Source organism: Chrysemys picta, chromosome 1 (genome assembly GCF_011386835.1).
Source record: "Chrysemys picta bellii isolate R12L10 chromosome 1, ASM1138683v2, whole genome shotgun sequence".
Taxonomy (NCBI): domain Eukaryota; kingdom Metazoa; phylum Chordata; order Testudines; family Emydidae; genus Chrysemys; species Chrysemys picta.
Window position 1 is genome coordinate 204861803 of NC_088791.1, and position 20679 is coordinate 204882481.

General features: G+C 43.4%; 1 protein-coding gene across 1 annotated transcript in view; it reads right to left on the reverse strand.

Moving 5' to 3' along the window:
* LOC101949220 (cytochrome b-245 heavy chain) overlaps positions 1–17981 on the reverse strand; it is a 38322-nt gene extending 20341 nt beyond the window's left edge. Inside the window, exons 1-5 of the mRNA XM_005294658.5 lie at positions 17605–17981; positions 15549–15644; positions 12878–12988; positions 2470–2554; positions 365–510 (exon numbers count right to left, since the gene is read on the reverse strand). Coding sequence (XP_005294715.2) covers positions 365–510; positions 2470–2554; positions 12878–12988; positions 15549–15644; positions 17605–17760 — 594 coding nt within the window. The 5' untranslated portion in view covers positions 17761–17981. The remainder of the gene's footprint in view (positions 1–364; positions 511–2469; positions 2555–12877; positions 12989–15548; positions 15645–17604) is intronic.
* Positions 17982–20679: the final 2698 nt, after the last annotated feature.

The following is a 20679-nucleotide window of genomic DNA, read 5'->3' on the forward strand; positions in this document are numbered from 1 at the left end:
AAAAAACAGACCTTAATTGTAGGAACTCAAGTTTGAAGATTTTAATCTTCACATCTCTGTGACTTTCTTAGCCCATCTGTAAAATGGGGGTAATGATGATGCTTATCTAGCTACTTTGCATAGGCGCAGTTTAATGAATTAATGTTTCTAAAGGACTGAGACCATTAGGGGACAAATGTGAGCTATTATTGAAGTTCAGCATCACTATTATTAATTATTGCCAAATATAGAGGAATACATTGTTCAGGGTTTGTTACTGTGATGTGGTTTAAACACAGATTCAGCCTACTAACCATACCAAATAACAAAATGTCCTTGACACAGTTGCCTACGTGAACATTCCCCATAGCACAGGGTCACTTACCGAAATTTTTTTTCGGACAAAATTCAGATAGGTTTCTCCTGACTTATCACCAAGTTCAGAGAGAGCAGCTTGAATAGTTCCTTTTGCTTCAACACGTGCATCAACACACCTCTCTACGTTAAATAAGTGTGCAATGGTGTGTATGGCTGTGAGTGACAGAGAAAACAACACGGCTTGTGTTAGGTAAGTGTTATATCATTTCCTCTATAGCAGTGGTTCCCAAACTTTAACAACTAACGAACCCCTTTCACTAAAATGTCAAGTCTCGTGAACCCCCTCCTAAAAACGAATATTTCCATGGATTTTTTCCCTTACCTCAGCATAAATTATAAAAGCTTTGATCTTGGACATATAAAATTTGTTTTTATGACATGTTTATTACACACTATTTATTAATTATTTTTTATCATTAAAGTATTTTTATTACATTATGAAAATGGCAACACTTTCCCAAGATCTCACTTCTGTAGCTTGTATCACTTTTGATTAAGCCTGTTATAAGACAAGGCTCCTATCAGAGGTGCCAGTAGAAAAAAGGGGTGCGGGGTCAAAGCCAGAAAAGTGGGGAGCCCACGGGGGCCACTGGAAAAAAAGGGCAGGGATCCACGGGGCGCCACACTGACGTGGGGGAACCACGTGACCCTCGTCGCCCCCTCCATACTGGCGCCTCTGGCTCCTATGTTTCATCAAGGAGTATCTGATGTGAAAAAGCATGAAGGTATTTAAGAAGCCAACTGAAAGAGTTCCTCCTACACAAGCATTCAGGTCTTGAGCAGTGCAGGCAAACAATGCACGTTATAACAAAGTTTAAAATTGTTCTTCATAATAATTTTAAAACAACAGTAGCAGCCTATTTAATTTTAAAAACAGCAAAAAATATCCACCTCTCTTTCTATTTCGTAAAAGGAGTCTTGAAGTTTAAATCTCCTCAGTGTGATAGATATGCTTGCTTTGATCTGCTTAGCTCTTGGAAGTCCCCAAGGCTCCGGGCTGCTGGCCCGTGCAGCCCAGGGTCTCTACGGATAGTTCTGTCCTCCATTAGGGAATTTTTTTCCTGAGAACCCCCTGTAACATTTCGTGAACCCCCAAGGGTTCACGAACCCCAGTTTGGGAACCACTGCTCTATAGGTACCTCAGAAAAAGTTTCTGGCTTTTGAACACTAAGGCCTTGTCCAAACTACAGAATAGAACCTTTGCTCTCTATCGCCATATGTCTGGGTGTCAATCATTAGTGGATTTTATCCCCACAACTACCCTTTCAGGAAGGAGAGGGCTATGCCCATTTTATGGATGGGGAACTGAGGCACAAGACAGAGTAAGTGATTTGAGCAACACAAAAAGTCAACTAGGGATGGACGCTCAGCACTTTCTGAAATTCAGGCCCCTTTGAGATGTCATTAGTTGGGCACTCAAAGTCACTAGTCACATTTGAAAAATCAGGCTGAGGGGTCTGATCCTGCACTTGTACAAAACTCAGGTGGTCTGAGTTGTGTTCCCAGCTCTGGCACAGACTTCCTGCTTGACCTTGAGCAAGTCACTTAATCGGTTTGTGCCTCATTTCCCCTTCTGTAAAATGCCAATAATAATACAACAGCCGTACCTCAGGAAGGGACCACAGCAGTAGTGAGAAGCTCAATGTATTCTCGTTTGTGAGATGCTCAGATACTGTGATGATCAGCACCATAGAAAAGTCTATGGCAAGTCTACATAACAAGTAGGGGAGAAAGCCCATTTACCCAATCCTTCGTATGCAGCTTCTCTTTTTTCACTCTCCTTATTTATTACAAACATCCCAGTTTGGAAACAAGTCTCAGAAAGCATTAAATGCTGGGTACCAATTTTTCTGAGGGCATGATTGAATACCCTTTATTAAAGAGTAGCCTGCACTGGAATAACAGAGTTACAGAGAGTTGTCTTTTGCCACTTCACTTTCTGTTAGTTTCAGACTAGCATTTGGAAACTGATTTAACCTATGCCATGTGTCATTCTCTTAGTTTAGTGAAATGAGGTACCTGGTCATAAACTCCAAAGACGTGGTTTCCATTTGGATTCTGTGCAAAGTGAAATGATAAAGCAATGATCAAGAAAAACTCTTAAATACCTACCAGTATGAAGGGCGATCATCCAAGCCACCATTTTGTGAAACGTGAGGTTCCTGTCTAACTGTCTCCGGATACGGGTTGAGCAGCACTTTGGGTTAAAAAAAATGAAAAGTCTTTGTAGATTATTTGTGGTGTGAAGGATATAGTATACTTAACTGGGGGAATAACCCAGGTTCATTGAACACAAGACTTGCTGAAATTGATGTAAAGATTAAAAACGACATGAATTAAATGCTATAGTGTGATACTTTACCATATAGTGATGCCAAATAATGCTATAAGACACTTGATTAAATCAAGTTACTTGATGATAGGATGGGAGTTCAAGATGGCAGAGAGTGGCTGGATATCTAAATTAAGACTTGCTTTAATATGAGGAACAGAGCCTGTGACAATTCTCTGCCATACCAGAGGTATTATCATTCATTATCATTCATGCTATGGTAGTGCCCAAAGGTTCCAGTTGGAGCAGGATCCCATTGGGCTAGGTGTCGTACAAATATATAATGAGGGAAAGTCTGTGTCTCAAAAAGTTACCAGCCAAAAGGTGCTAGACACTTTACAGACACATATGAAGATACAATTCCTTCCCCAAAGAGCAGAACTGCTGACCTGCCAGTTAACTTGGCCTGAAGTTAACCATCCTGGCCTGAAGTTAACCTGCCCATCTTGCAACATATCATTAGAACTACACTGACTTCCAAAAACAAACAGAAATAAAAATCTCCCTGACTAATCATTAAGTAAAAGCTGAAAAACCTGATTCTTAAAAGAAACCGAGCTGACAGATTTGGTAACAGTCGTGACACTGGTTTGCACATTTGAGGACTGATCCAGAGCATATTGAAATCAGTGGAAGTCTTTGGATCAATACTATACTTATCTGTGTTCTCCTTCTCTTCCTTGTATTCTTAAACATTCATTACATTGTCCTCTCTTTGCCAACCATGAAAAGAATCATCAGGAAATATGATACAAACGGTCTAAGATTAACATTTAGACATGGAAACAGGACACAAATTATTTTTAAGATGTCTGGAGAAAATACAAGCATATTTTTGCAAGAAAGCACAGAAGTCCTGAGTGTTCATGTGTAAAGTACTTTTAGTGTTCTGCGTTTTCAGTTTTTACCAATTTTCACTGATAAATTACCAGTTTTTTTATTAAAGGAGTTCAGTTTTTACTGATTTACATCCGTTTATCAATCCACTCAGTATTTTTGGGGTACTTATTTTTGTTAAACACTAAAGCTTTAAAGGTCTGAAAAATCAAATAACGTTAATATTGTGCTATGATTGGCTTACAAGGAGCCGCTGCCCGCCTATTTCTTTGCATCCCTTTAGTGTGGTGCTGAATTGAAACAATCAATCCTCCACAAATAAAGATATGTGATGCCCTCTATCCACCCAGATACCTCCTTCAGTGCCAATCTGCTTATGGGTTTGGATGCATGGGCCTGGATCCCCACACAGCCAGTCTTGTCCTTTTTGTGACTGGCTCCAGACTACTCCCAATATGGCTTTTACTCCCCCAGGGCTCCCAGAGAAGGGCATCTCACTCCTTATTGGTCAGGCTCTTCTTCCTGGGCTTTCCCTTGTCAGTCATTTCACCCTGCTCCTTCCTCTGAGCAGACATGCCAGCAATCCTTCCCCAAAACAACAGGACCCCCTGTTGCTCTAAATCAGGGGTCCTCAACGCGGTGCCCATGGGCACCATGGCGCCCGCCGGGGTGTCTAAGTGTGCCCACGTACTGGCAGGCGGACGAGCATCCTCCGAATTGCCACCGAATTTCGGCGGCAACGCCTCTGGATAACGCCGCTTGTCGGCGGCATTTCGACGGATACTCGTCCGCCGCCACGGTTCTCCATGGCTCGTCGTCTGGCACCTGCCAGACAAAAAAGGTTGGGGACCACTGCTCTAAATAGTCTCTCACCCTCTTAGTTGCCTAGCAGACTTTGAGTCTGCCTTTGCCTCCCCCTTCCTACCAGGGACAGTGGGCCTCTCCCTGAACTACCAGCACACAGAACCCCTGTAAGCTCCTTGGTGGGTACAGATAGATAAGATAAAAAGGTAAAACATGGGGCAAAAACTCAACTCTATGCCTGAATTACCAACAAAAAAATCAGTGCTTACAATTTTTCAAGAAAAGTAAAGATGGGAGCAAAGAGGATGCATTGCGCTGCGAGTACTGCAGCATTGAGGTCAGTGCACGCGCTGACAGAATAAAGGAGCATGTTGACTGCAAGCAACACAAGAAGCTTAAAGAAGAAAGTGAGCTTCAGGATAAACAGTCAACGTCAGGAGCTTTCACCAGGGCTTTAACAAAAGAGAGGACACAGCACGATTGTGTCAATGAATTTGTGCGTGCTCTTTGTTTCACCGGACAACACTGTTAATAGCAGAGGGGCTTATTGGTGACTTTGTGCAACAATAGAGTCCAGCAGCAAAAACCCTTCCTAATGAAAACAACCTCGCTCGTAAGTATCGGAAAGAAAATGATGATGCTTTAGTATCTAAACTGATGGAACAATTGATGGAAATGTGGTGTCTAGTCTGATTTTTGACAAGTCTCCCAATGCATTGGACCATCCGATTCTTGGCCTTTTGTTTTCATTTTTTTATTTCAAAGCAAATAAGCCCACATTGTTTTGTGTTGATGTGACATTCATCCCCTCTGCTGATAGTCATTTTGTCAACGCAGCAATAATTGACATATTTGAGATGTACCAACTAATTTGGGAAAATGTGGCCACAACTGACAGATTCTGCTGCCTACATGGCTAAGTTTGCACAGGAGATTAAACTCAATCAGAAACTGGAGATGCTACTTATTACCTATCCTGCTCATCTGATTAACATTGTACTGTCAGTAGCTACTGCTACAGAAGAAATGAAAGACGTGAAATCTTGCATCATTGGATTCGGGGCCATTTTCAAGCATGCAAACAAGCTGAAGGCTTTGTTTTACACTGTGAGAGACGAGTGCAGAGCCGGGTGCTGATTACTATGCCTGTTGTGCCACATCAGTGGATGAGCTTTTATTTCGCTGCCTGTCATGTAAATAACATGTGCACTGTGCTAATGCGTCTCCTAGAGCATCTTGAGTTTTGTTGGTTCTAAAGCAGAAACTCTGAAGAGACTGGCAAATAACCGAAATGACCACCAGATTCTGCGCACCAAGTTAATGTTCATGGTTGAAAACTTGGAATCACTGTGTGACATACAGAAAACACTGGAATTTTCTCTGACTACTGCCAACATGTTTGCCAGTACAGACGTTTACTGGATCCTGACAACCAAAATCTCAGCTGAACTGAGCACAAAAGCTGCAGGAGAGACATACAATGAAAAAACCCAGCTGTTTCTAGAAATCCTTCCCACCCCAGAATATGAGAACCAAAACAAGTGTTCAAAACCTTCCACACAATGCTCAGCCAGAAATGGGAGATGACCGTGGCCCATAATCTGAAGCCCAAAGTGTTTGGTGCTGAAGATTCTTTTTGGAATGTCATCCAGTTGTTGCACCCCTTCCTCAAGGTGAATTTTGTAGCAGACTATGACCATTTTGCCAGACTGTTTCAACCATTTGCCACTAAACATGAAATTTCAAAGCTGAAAGGGGAATTTACTACTTACATGTACTTGCCTAACTCTGACAACGTGAAACTGGATGTGCTGGTTTTTTGGAACAGTCATCAAGATACAGTTCCCAACTTTAGCTAAGTGGCACGGCAAGCTTTGAGTGTACCCACTGGATCAGTTGATGCAGAGAGCTTATTTTCAAAGTTGGACTGCCTCCAAGACAGCAAGAGGCTCAACATGAGTGAGGATACTTTGAAGAAAATTATACGAGCATACGCAAACAAGAATTTCTGGAAAAACTACTAGCTCTGAGAGAGACAAAATAAACCTTTGTACATAAAAACAAAAACAAAAATTGTAACATACACATTTTGCTACAGTATAATCAGAACGTTTTTTTCTTCCCCCCCCCCCCCGATTTTTCACTATACATCCACTATATTAATAAAGGTAGTTTCAGACTAGCATTTGGAAAATTATTTTAACCACAGTTCTCTTGTTTGACTATTTCTAGCAGTTACAGTAACCTACATTAGGGGACGGATCCTCCTCACATAGTAGTGCTACCCTGCTGACTTCACCAGTTACATTGCGATAACTGACGGCAGAGACTGACCTTCCAATACTTTTTTATTTTAACACATAATTGGAAACTTTGTTAAAAAAATTTTTCAGGGTAATAGAAAATTGTTGTTCCTGGCTGCCTGTCTCTAGACTGTGCAAAGAGGAACTTTGAACTCTTTAACTTCCTATTTTAAAAGACCAATCTGTGAAGCACAGTGATGGCTGTACCACGTTTCCCTCTTTGATGGAATACATGTTGATTCAATAAAAGAAGCAGAATTCCTGCCGCCTGGGATGTACATAGAGAACTGGATTCTTCTTTCAATTATACATTAACACTTATTTTGTGCGTTTAGGGGAAGGCTTCCTGCACAGTGTTATTGAACCATCACCATCTTTTTTTTTTTTTCTTACACTCCTCCATCCCAACCCCCTGTGAAGCTTCGGGTGGCAAGAAGCCCATTGTTTAGGCAGGAATTTTTAAGTCACACAATAGGATATAGTCATACTTTTTGCAGTGGTCGTTATGCAGCTGACATCTCCTGAATGCAATTAATTTTTAAAAAGGCTGAGTGCACATAAACTGCGGGATTCCCCAGCCTGCTCCAATCCAGGACCGCACAAAATTTGCATAAGATAAAAAAACCTCCTCCTCCGTGACGTATAAATTTCTTATGAAAAAGTATCTCAAATTAAATCAATTCCAACTGCCCTAGGAGTCCTACTGTATAATCTCCCTTCTGCAGGGCCCTAGCTCCCTCCTCAAGGCATCTAATCCAACCCAGTCACAGGGACAATTCACAAGTCCCACATGCCTCACTGAGAAATTAATTTGCAGCTCTGTGCAGGGTCCCAATACTTGTTAACTGGGTGTAGCAGCAAGAAATTCCCACCACCCGGCTACAGACAGCCATAGAGCAGCAGGATTTGCCCCAACCATTGAATAACAACAGAGGACAGACAGCTTTACAGGGACACAAGACAGGATGAGAGGCACATCTCAAGAAGTGAGCAGTTTAGTGCTAGAAGCAGAAGGTCTAATTTACATCTAAATCCTTGTTTTATTGGAATTAATTTCATGACTTCTTTAACACCAGGAGTTGGCTTTTAATCTTGATTGGTATTAGCTAATCTGTCACAGTTCAGGGAAAGAACTACCACAGGAAAATAATTTTACATGAGGACAATAATACTTACTGTTCAGTTTTTACATAAGTGGTGGGGATGTAACCAGTCTCCACTCCATTTACACCATTCCAGTGATGGAAGGGGCCAGATTCTCTGGCCCCATGAATTCAAATTCGACCTCTTTCACTGACTGATTTTAATATTTCTGTGTGCTTTGCAACATCTATTAAACAGAAGGGCTCCTCTGGGAGAGTTGGAAATAGAACCTAGAGCTCTAACATGGCAAACCCAAGGCTCAGCCACTTAGCCACACTTTCTTTTAGGTAGAAATATTTGGTTATGGTACCTTTAACCACTTTTCTAGCCACTAGCCTACACTCTTCTCTGAGAGCCTGGAACAGTACCCAGGAATCCTGAAGATCAATATTTTACTCTTAGGGGAATTCTGCACCAGTGCGCACACTCAGAAACATGTGCTCCCTGCAGATTCTCCTTGCTTCCCCGCAGAAAAATGGTTTCTGTGGGGAAGCAGAGAGAAGCTGCACCAGTGCTCACTCACCCCTCCCCGGCAGTATGGGCACATCTGTTCAGGCACCCAGAGCAGCCAAGGGAGAAGTAAGTCATTGGGGGGGGCCGCCACCCAGGGACATTAGTCCCGGCTGGGCTGGAGGGGAGAGGAGGAGGAATATGATGGAAACGGCATTCCCCTCTCCCTTCCCTGTACGAAGCAGCCAGGGCTGGGTCGTATCACCCCTCCCCCCCCCGAAACCTCCTGCAGCTGCAAGAAGCTTTGCACCGTGTGGAGGCTGTTAGCAGGGGGGTCTGGGTGCAGGGGGTGAGGCTCAGTGGGGTGTGGCTCGGCCGCGGGGCGGGGTTGGGTGTGTGTGTGGGGTCCAGATGTACAGGGATTGAGCAGACAGGGGGAGCAGCTCCTTGTACAGTGACCCGGCCCCCCAATTCCTGGCCCCATTGCTCCTCAGCCATGGGGGGAGGGGTCACTGTACAGGGAGCTGCTCCCTGTCAGTCTGAACCCTATGCATCTGAACCCCCCTGCCGATCTATATGCCCCCTGCATCCTAATTCCCCCCCCACAAGCCTCCGAGAACCTCTACCTCACTGAGCTTCATCCCCTGCATCAGGAAACCCTCGCACCCAGACCTCCCTGCACCCAGAACCTCCCCACTGAGCCCCCTGCAGCCAAACCCCCAAACCCCCTGAGCCTCACCCCTTGCATCGGGAGTCACCTATACCCAGAACCCCACCTCACTGAGCTCCAACCAGCTGCACCCTAACCCCCATGCCACCACGCCCCACTCCCCCAGCACCCAGACTCCCCACTGAGCCCCTCATATCCAGAACCCCATCCCCGCTGAGCCCTAGCCACCTTCACCTAGACTCCCCTGCAGAGTCCCATTCCCCCCTGCACCCAGAACCCCAAAATGAACCCCTGTGCATCCAGATCCCCCCTGCACTCCCCCGCACCGAGCTGCCACACCCAGATTGTGCCACACAGAACCCTGGTACTCTTGAGGGAATTCTGCACCAAAAATACAATATTCTGCACCAAAAAAAAATAAATATTTTAAAATTCTGCATATTTTATTTGTCAAAATAACACAGTAATACAATAACAATATAAAATCACACCATTTTCAATTCTTTTGGTAATTTATTTAAAAATGCTTTTCAGCAAATAAAAATGAAATGGTATGATTATACTGTGTTATTTTGACAAAATATGAAGAATTTTGCAGAATTTTAAAATATTGTGCACAAATTTTTTGGTGCAGAATTCCCTCAGGAGTAATAGTTTACTACTGTCTAGCAATTCACTGGCAAGGTGCGTATCATGTCCTCCTCTAGAGACTATTCCACTTAAAGGATAATTGCTACCACTCCTACCAGTTACTCCATGAGCATAAGTGGTAGAACTCTGTGCTATGGATGTGAAAGTCTTGGGTTCATACCCTGCTGACAACATATGGAATATAACTAAGATTCTGTGGGTAGATTTTTTTTTTCATTTCTCTTTTTTTTTTTAATCTAGGAAATTTAATAAAAAAATAAAAGAACATTCAGGTTGCAAAGTCAAGCAGCCTTAAGGTTGCCTGTGAAACCTTAAGTCACCTCCTGGTGCACATGCTTTATGATACAGTTTTAAATTACGTGATTGCATAGAAACAACAAGGAGTCTGGTGGCACTTTAAAGACTAACAGATTTATTTGGGCATAAGCTTTCATGGGTAAAAAAACCTCACTTCTTCACATGCATTTTTACCCACAAAAGCTTATGCCCAAATAAATCTGTTAGTCTTTAAGGTGCCACCAGACTCCTTGTTGTTTTTGTGGATACAGACTAACACGGCTACCTCCTGATACTTGACATGATTGCATATAATTTTTCCATATGATCCTAATGAAATCAGTGGAATTTGGGGATATGCAAATAATGCAGTATCAGGGGCTATGTAGCTATAAGTCTATATAATGCTGGAATAAAATAGTATCTGAGGCAAGACCAGATAACCTTAGATGCTGTTAAATGATACTTCATCTGATAACCTATAACAACTGTGCTGTTCAGTTTTGGGAAATAGTATAAGAAAGAGATTGTAGTATCTTTTTAATTTTCTCAACTCTGAGCTCTTTTCCCCTTTTCTCAGTAAACAAGTGTTACTCGCCATTAGGAAAGAACAAATTATCTGAAAAATGAGAAGTGAAACTCATAGCACATTGCTTATGAAGCAATGGCAGAGACATGGAGACTGGACATTTACTCCAATTTTAACTCCTATAAGTTAAAAGAATTTTTTGTATTAAAGTTAGATTTTTAGCCTGGAAGACCCAGTCTTGTAGTTTCTAGATTTGCCCATAAACTGATGGAACTAACAGCAATAGCCTGAGCCAAGCATAATGTAACGGATGCTGAGGAAGTATTTTCCCACACAGCTCTGCCAAGTCAACTGAAGAATGACCAGCAAGCAACACCTTTGCTATTTGAGTCCTGGGTCTCTCTGGACATGAAAACTAAAAACTGCGCTGAAGTGTCCGACATTTTGTAGTGACTTGGTGACATGGGGAAAAGTCCCATGTTACAGGGCAGGATAAGGCCAAACTCTCATTATTTTTCATTTTATTCACAAGACCTGTTGTAGCTGCACTTATTATAAATATCACGAAGACAAACAAATCCTTCAACTATAAAAGAACCCCCTCTACCCTACAAATACCACTCAGCCCACCAGCCTCATGCAAAGGCCTAGATAAACCTTGCAACACAGTCTTTAGGCCGACGGTCTTGGGCTGAGGGCCACCTTCTGAGAAAATCCTTGTAGGAGACCTGGAAAAACCTGGTAAGAAAGTCCCAACTGACCTCAACCCTTGGGATGATGCATAAGCAGGGAAGGCATCTCTAAGGTATGAAATCTTACAAGGCTTTCCAGATCTAAATCAACTTCTTGAACTGGAGCCACTGGGTATGTACGTGTTTGTGCTGAGGCATACAGGAAGAAAGAAGAGGGATGATAAGATGTTTTGCATGAGAACTGTCCTGTGATTCTCTTTCATTGGACCATGATAGAGTAGCATCTTTAGTTTCCCAGTGCCTGCCAGTAGCTTTGGATGAGAACAAGGTGACCAAGTACAATTCAGATAAAGCTGAGGTGATGGGATAGGGTTGGGAGGGGAAGTAACTAGATGAGATCATAGGCGTGCGCACGGGGTGTGCCCAGGCACACCCTAATGCAGGGGTGGGCAAATGGCCCCACTCTCCCGGCGCAGCAAGCCACGGGGTCCGCGCTTCCGGGCTGGAGCACCCGGCCAAGCGCAGCAAGCCGCCAGCCCCTCCCCCGCTTCCCCCCCCCTCTCCTGGAGCCATGCCACCGTGCATGCAGCGCTCTGGGGGCTGGGGCTGCCCACTCATGCAGGGCAGTGTTTGGCTCTGCGGGGAGGCAGACACGCTCCCCGCTCATCCGGAGCCATGCCGCCGTGTGCGCAGCATTCTGAGGGGCAGGGCTGCCCGCTCCCACGGGGCAGCATGTCTGGCTCTGCGCGGAGCAAACCATACTGCTACGAGCCTCATGGTAAGGGGTCCGGGGCCAGGGGGGTTGGATAAGGGGTGGGGGTAGTCAGGAGACAGGGAGCAGGGTGGGTTGGATAGGGGGTGGGATCCGGGGGGGTGGTTAGGGGTGGGTGGGGTCTCTGGAGGGGGCAGTCAGGGAGCAGGGGGGGGTTGGATGGGGCATGGGAGTCCCAGGGTCTGTCAGGGGGCGGGGGGTGGATAGGGGTCAGAGCAGTCAGGGGACAGGGAGCAAGGAGGGTCTTGGGGGGCAGTTAGGGTGGGGGTCTCTGGAGGGGGTGGTCAGGGGACAAGGAGCTGGGGGGGGTTGGATGAGTCGGGAGTTCTGGGGGGGGGCTGTCAGAAGGCAGGGGTGTGGAGAGGGGTTGGGGCAGGCAGGGAGCAGGGGGGGTTGAGTTCTGGGGGTCCTCATTTGAACATTTTGTGTTAGTAAGGTTTGCAACCTGAGGTTCCTTTTGTAGCCCTGACAGTAGTAGTCAAGGATAGGTTTGTGCTTGGATAGAATATTTTCCGCTGAGTTATCCATGTCTTGGTTGCTGCAGTGTGCACTGGTTAGGGCTACCATGGAAGACCACTCACAATTTCAGCTAGCACGGAACTCCACTTAGTGCTTCTCATGTGCAGCCTATTGTACCTGTGCTACATGGGCTGCACATGAGGTCAGAAGCCTGTTAAGCAATTTTATGCTGAGTCTGGCATAAACCAGGCACAGCAGAGAAGGGAGAATGTAAGAGAAGGATCAAGTGTGAAAATCCGGCTCTCACAGCTTTTGAAAGTATTTTTCTTTCTTTCAAAATTTCAGGCACAAAGTTGGAAGCCAGGGGCCAAATTCATCTCTGGCATAAATGGGTGCAACTCCAGGGATGACAGTTTGTAAGCGAGGCCTTTGTAGTTCAGTTGTTCTCAGTGTATAACCCTCACTTCTTTTCCACGGCAAAACTCGGGACTTCATTACTTCTGAAAAGGGGCATGTAAAAAGGAAGATACTTTTGGGGAACTCGAGCTCAGTAATGTGGGCTGCTCTCTCTCAAGTAGTCTGAAAGTCTTTCTTCATCTTACCGCACTGGATCCTCTGAGGAAGGAGAGCAGGTTTCGACAGACTGGCAACAGAATCAGCAAGCAGTTGAAATTCAAACAGGCTGCAGGTGCTCGTGCCCAAGCCAAAGCAGACTGTAATGCAATGTAACATAGGGCAATATCAGTACAGCACATCATGTAAGAAACTAAGGGTATGTCTACACAGCAACTGGGAAGGAGGTTACCTCCCAGCCTGGGCAGACAGACATGTGCTAGCTCTGCTTGAGCTAGCATGCTAAAAATAGCAGTACAGCCATCATGGCATCGATGGCAGCCCAGTCTAGCTGCCGCGTACAAGCCCACCAGACCGCCCCTGCCCAAAGTCCAACCTAGCCCATGCTGCAACATCCACACTGCTATTTTTAGCATGCTAGTTCAAGCAGAGCTAGCACATGTCTGTGTAGCCAGGATGGGAGGCAAACTCCCAGCGGCATGGTAGATGTACCCTAAGGGTAGGTCTACACTTACCTCTGGGTCCGGCGGTAAGCAATCGATCTTCTGGGATCGATTTATCGCGTCTTGTCTAGATGCGATAAATCGATCCCGGAAGTGCTCGCCGTCAACGCCGGTACTCCAGCTCGGCGAGAGGAGTACGCAGAGTCGACGGGGGAGCCTGCCTGCCGCGTCTGGACCCGCGGTAAGTTCGAACTAGGGTACTTCGAATTCAGCTACGTTATTAACGTAGCTGAATTTGCGTACCTTAGTCCGAAGTAGGGCGTTAGTGTGGACCAGGCATAAGTCCTGATGCTCACCCTCCCTAAAGCTTCTTTACACTTAGCCTGAATACAAATGAGAATTAGGGGTGTCATTTAGATTTCACCCGAGTACTGCTCTGTACAGATTAGTTGAACACACACATAGCAGCACAGAGATGCCTTCAAATAAAACCTCGCTTCCCTTTTCAGTGTTTAAATTATCTCATTATTTTAAAGGCTCACTGTTAGGTCTGACAGCTGAAGCCAAACACAGAGCAGATGTAACCAGTTAGCAGTCCCCCATCTGATGACTATTAGAATGTGGTCTCATTGAAGATTGGTAGGGAGTCACATGAAGAGGGGTACAGCATACTAGGAAACTGTATCTTATAAAATGTATATTCAAGAAAGAAACCAGGACTAGATTTAGTCCAATGATTTTTTGTAAATACGGGTTTCTCTTTCTTTTTATGACCGGTGCCATTTTAAAAGAAAACTTTGTATTGATCATCATATTCCTCATGGTTTTAGATTTACAACTTCAACAAAGAGCATCAGAAAAAGGATGAAGAAGCTTGCTTCTTTTGTTTTTTTTTATTAAGGATGGAGGAACAATTTGTAAATCTCCATTCAGACTGAGCAATTTTGGAAAAATTCTGCTTTCAGTTACAGAAGCAGCACTTCAGAGGGCGTTGCACCCTTATAAATAAGAGCAGAATTTGACCAATACGTTTGACTGTGAAAGCAAGAGCAAGCTTCCCAGCTTTGTTGAATCAAATCAGTAACTCTGTGGAAAATATCATGTTGTTTTATGACTCAGAGCCAACAGTAACTTTTGCAATAACGAGGTTCTACCGTGATCACTTTTTAAAAAATATGCGCAATCCCCATCACTGACTTCTCTGTAGTATATAAAAATACTAATAGAAATCAGCTTGGTTTGAATTTCTTGCAGCATCTCACAAATTGGCTTTAGCAACAGTCTGTTTCATCATGTCTAATGTGGTAATATGATGGGGGAGGAGGGATAGCTCAGTGGTTTGAGCATTAGCGTGCTAAACGTAGGGTTGTGAGTTCAATCCTTGAGAAGGCCACTTAGGGATCTAGGGCAAAATCAGTACTTGGTCCTGCTAGTGAAGGCAAGGGGGCTAGACTTGATGACCTTTCAAGGTCCCTTCCAGTTCTAGGAGATAGGATATCTCCATTAATTTAAAAAAAAAAAAAAAATTATTTTAAAAGCTTTGGAAACTACAGGTCTGTCGCATCTTATGCACATTTAACATGCGCAATTTCACCTTTATGTGGTCGGCAAAAACAAAAACAAAAAAAAGAGAAAAATAACAATTTTAATACTGTACCTGTAGTGCGGGCGATTCCATCCGCCATTGAACTCAATGTAATTTTGACTATACGCGGTTTTCGCTTTACGCGCTGACCGCGGAACATAACTCCAGCGTAAGATGAGACAGACCTGTAGTTTACAAGAGGTCACATGACCTATCTCAGTCAATTGGATTACATTTGGTACTCCAGGGTCTTATATATAGATATATTTTGATATAATCATAAATGACAACTAGCCTTGTGGGCAAACAGCTGTGTAAACTATTCACTTCAGAACAGAAAAATGTTTCTATGAAAAAAATGATTAAGATAACTTTTTTTTATTCCAGGGCAATACTTTGCACAGCTTCTGCTTAATAAAGCAGTCACGATCTGTGTTCTATTTTTTAATTAAAAGGAGTGTGAATCTTCCTGGAAGACATCTCCAAAATGGGATTTGTCTGCTCTGCATTCCATTTTTCTGTTTGAAAGCACCATGTGTTTTCAATTATCTGTTTGTATGAGTTTTGAACTGCTACTATCTCCACCAAATAGAATTGAGGACAAAATAGGAAGATGTAGTTAAAATTGTATCTGTTCAGTATATGCCATGGTAACACACATGCTGTACTTACCCCAAGAAGCTCTCTGCTATAGTGGAATTTGACTGGAACATCATATGCTTTGTAGTAATACCAAAAGAGGAAGGCATTTAACCCCAGCCACACAAGCTGAATGAGAAAAATACATGATTGGATGCAATCAAAAGATATGTTTTAATCAGACACAAATTGGGCTCAATACAGAAGTTACTGGATGAAATTCTATGGCTTATGGTATTTAGGAGGTCACACTAGATGATCTAATAACCCTTTTTGGCCTTAAATCTTCACCCCATTTACCTCTTTAATATAATGAAGGCTACCATTTCCTCAGGGGCAGTGATTAAGGTGTTTTATTATTATATTATTATTTTATTAGTTTGTGCTACCCCTTCATTCTATATTATAATTTCCCTACACTCCATCTCAGCTCCCATCCCCATTAAATCCCCTTTTTCCTCTCCAGGCATATACACTAGTGGAATAACCCTACAGCTAACAGTGCTACAAGTATCCTCCCTAAGACTACACATACTGACTAACATATATTTGTACCATTGCCCTGAATTGGATGCAACATCAGATCTTTTTAAGTGTGTGTGATTAGACCACCTTCTCAAAGGTTGTAGCCTATGGAGGAAATAATCCATCGTACTGCAGCAGTTTATCAAGTGTCCCCTTTAGCTCAGGTGGTTTTGTGAGACACATGTGACCCTGAGGCCATGTGTGCATGGTTGAGCTGATGACCATCATTAATTCCATGACTAGTTATAGGTAACTCATTACAGAATTGAATATCTATATCTTTTGTATCATTAATATTTTCTTAAAACAGGCTCTTTAATGTGAAAAAAGAGCAGCTGAGCTCTTAAACATGAAAGTATCATTTCTTTTGCCTGAGGAAGATTAAAGCTCCGATCCTGCAAACACTTGCTCACATTCGTAATTATAGGCACCTGAGCATTGATTTCAATGGCACTGTTCAGGTCTATAAAATTAAGCATATTCAAAAGTATTTGCAAGATCAGTACCTATGATTTCCAGACTAATTTATGGCTGTTCATTTAATAAACCTATTACACATCATCAGCATTATTACATTATTTTAGACATTTTGAAAGCAAATCTAAAAATCAGCTTCATGATGGTCTAGTAACTCTTTTGAAGATATAGAATCAATTCACTATTTCTCATAATTGCACTGTATATCAAGCCAGAATTTAAGATAACTTTGGCTAGCAATCAACTGTTTAAAAGAAAAATACAGGAACATAACAGGAATCTCGGTTGAATTCACATCCTGCTTCTAATATGTGTGTTGCTGCATATATATACACACATGCAATCATACAGGCTGGTTAGTCTGAACCTAGTCTTTTGGGGGCATTTGGCTTTATTAATAAATCAAATAAAACACCCAATTATTAAACTCCCATCTAAGTTTTCCTCTCCAAGTTTGGCTTTTCCAGGATGATCTCTCTGTCCCAGACCCTAGCTCCCCTACACATGACAGGGATGCCAATCACTTTTATATCCTGGCTGGAACTAATTGAACCCCCTGGCTAGAATGACATAGCATTGTTTTCACTGCATATTCATGCAAGAGTCAAGCACAGCAAGTCTTAACAAAGGATCCCCACATGCAGAATCCCAGAATCTGCCACTCTGACATAAATAATACACTGAGCACTGTAGATTATATAATTCAGTTTCATTAGCACTTATTTCTAGATAGTCTGATAAGGTATTTCTTTTCTTGCACTCACAGAGTTTACATTGAAATGTAATGTTATTTGCTCTCTCTCATGCCATGATCACTCTCCTATCCAAACACTTACATGCATATAACTAATCAAATGAGACTTAAAATACAGAATGAAAACCTGGCCCCACTGAACTCAGTGGCACTTTACTACTAAGGAACTCTGGGATTTCACCTGGTAACTCTTAGTAGTAATTCTCTTCAGGTTCTATTGCTTGCCCATAGCCACAGTATCAGAAACATTAAAATTGACTCAAAGTGATCAGCATATTTCAGCTCTCACACACGTGTGGCCAAATGTGAATCACAATAAGGTATTGTACTTACAATGACAAAGATGGAGAGTCCCTCGTTCACCACCCAGTTGCCCATCGTTGCTGGGCAGAGTGCACACTGGCTTAGTTCTTTTTCAGGCAATGTGTGTATCTCCCCACAGAAGGAAGTGAGAGCAGCAGCCTTGATGCAACCTGTTTCCTTTGTCATTCATCTAGAAATTAGCTAACCATTGACCCATGCAGTGGTTTAAACTTGCTATATCTTTCCTGACATCTCTACAAACACAACATCTTAAGACCCAGCCTTAAATAAGGAGAGCTTGGAAATTGACATTTTTCTCTTGTGTATGAACTACTTTGGGTTAAACAAATGTCATTGGAGGGTGTTTCTGCCCTAAACCTTGGTGTCACTTAACTTAACTACAACACTGAATCCCTTTAGCGCAATGAGAAACTACACATGATCAGACTCCTCCTCGGTTCATCCTCCCCCCCAGCACTACACCCTGCCCCTCCCACCTGCTGATCCAGTCTCCTCCCTCACTTTCCTCTCCCCCACAGTTTATTACTCCCCTGCAGCTCAGCATCCCACAAAAGCCTCCAAAGATGATTTACCATCCCCCTCCCTGATAGACATGCACTAACAACTCTGGCCCAGATCCTCAGAGGTATTTAGGCTCCTAACTTCTATTGATTTCAATGGAGGTTAGGAACCTACATATGTCTGAAGATCTGGGCCTTTTTGCCTCCCAGCTGCTCTCTGCTTGGCTCTTCAGTCAGTGCTGTGATGTGGACATGCCTTCCCAGTTAGCCCGAAAGCGTTGCCAACTCTCATGAGACTTGGTGCTTTTTATAAACTCCCAGCTCCTGGAAGCATGTGATTATGGGAGAATCAACTTAAGTTTTTGTTTAAAAATAAAGCAGGGGGCGGGGGAAAGACTCTAGCCTTTGTGCTTGCAGAGCAAAGTGTAGAAATGTGATCCAAATATATCCTAAAGGCTCAGACACCAGACGACCCCCACATGTGTTCCCTTTTGGAAGGCTCGTGGGTTTTTAAGCCAATCTCATGATTTTTAGAACACTTGGACTTGACAATGATGTGACTCCGAAATGCTGTCCAAAGCTGGCAGGAAATAGTAGCAAAAAGGTAGATTGGGGCAGTACTGGGGATCAGGGAAGAGGATCTCGGGGCAAGGTCAGGACTCTTGTCTGTGGTAACTTCCCACTTCCAAAAATGCCCCCCTTCCACCTCCCCCCCCCCCCCGGATTAGCATTTCCTGTGTGATCCACCTCCCACGCCTTTAAAAACAGAGAGCTCCCAAGTGTCTGTCAATTGACTTTGACAGAACTACACCAACTGATACCAGCTAAGGATCTGGCCTTACATTTCTGGCTCTTGTGTCTGTGAAAAGAATGTTCTGAAGGCAAAAATCTGCAGTACGTAGGTGCTGACTTTGGGCTGCTCCCCAGCCCCTGTACACAACAAGAACCAGTCAAATCTCTCCACTAGGGAAAACCAGTCCCTCAGTTTAAAGGGGGATTTGCTGGTGCCATAGAATGGCCCCAGGGAAGAAGGGAAGGTGTGTTGCCAGACTGCCCTAAATTCCAGCTGTTCTGGGCTGCCAGACATTCCCTTAGACACACTGCAGCCAACGCACAAGTTACATGGATCAGGAATAGTTCCTGGCCCCCCAGGAATCCAAGAAGCACTGAGCTCAGCACAGTCATGGCCTAGAACTGCCGATAGCACTGGGGGACATTTGACCCATGGCATTTCCAATAAGAATGGAGAAATCATACATTTTGTTGTGGTTTTGAAATGTCCCGTTATCAAATGCATATGGACTGAAGAGAAATGTCTCCTCTGCCCATAGTATGGTGCCGTATAATTAACTTCAGAATAAAAAAGGGTGGTAGTGAGGGCACAGGTAAAAAAAGGGTGAGATCCTGTGATTTCTAACACTACAACTCAAGAAAGGCAAGAAAAAAATGCCACTTGGACTATCTGACATTTTTCTTCTCTAACCAGAAGCTCCCTTAGAAGAATAATATCAAATGTCTCATAGGAAGAGAAACGTAACAACTGAAAATATTATTCACTTCTATAAGCCAGTGAAACGTTCTTCTCTCCAGCAGGTCCGACAACTGGTAACCACCACACTAATGATTAGCCAGCAGAATATGCTTTAACTGGCCACCTGATGTACAAAACCTCTCCTGAACTGAGATAGCTGCTTGGAAGCAGACTGGAGTATTACACTCAGTAAGACTAAACAAAAGATGGATGTCAGCTACTCTCACAGCTGATGTGATCTGTGGGAGAAATCCTGGCCCCACTGAAGTCAATGAGAGTTTTGCCATTGACTTCAATGGGACTAGGATTTCACCCTGGATGACTAATTCATACATGGCACCTGTCCCCTATGGAGCCCTTGGTTCCCTTCCTGGCACTTCCATGTTCTATTATAGTTGATGAACAAGTGAAACTTCCCTTCCTCCGAAGAAGTGGGCTGTAGTCCACGAAAGCTTATGCTCTAATAAATTTGTTAGTCTCTAAGGTGCCACAAGTACTCCTGTTCTTCTTTTTGCGGATACAGACTAACACGGCTGCTACTCTGAAACCTTCCCTTCCTCTGGTGTTTGTAAGTCTTTGAAAGCTTTATATTTACCAAAATCCATGAACACAAGACAAGGAAAGATTGCCAGCAGACTGCATGGATAAAAATAGTTATTTTGTAAGAGAATGTGAGAGTAGAACAAAGACATTCCCCTTGTTTTCATGCTCCAAAATTTCCTGTTTGTATAAAATGTTGCAAAATGGCCAGGTGAGATAGTGAAAGATTTCTGCACAACATCTTGCACAGCTTTGCAGTGAAAACTTTCACAGGTACAACTTTCACTAGATAAAGGTCCTATTTTAGCACAAATGTTTTGCAAAAATGTTCAAGTCTCAAGGATTTGGAATTTCATGTGACTGTTTCACACACATCTCTAATACAAAGTCACCAACTCCATCTCCCTGCCAGCACAGCCTTATTCCCTGTTAGCATACATATGTGAAATTCTGTCCCCATTTAAAAGCCATGCAGCTGCACTGGACCCATGTGTTTAGCACCTGCCTGCATTA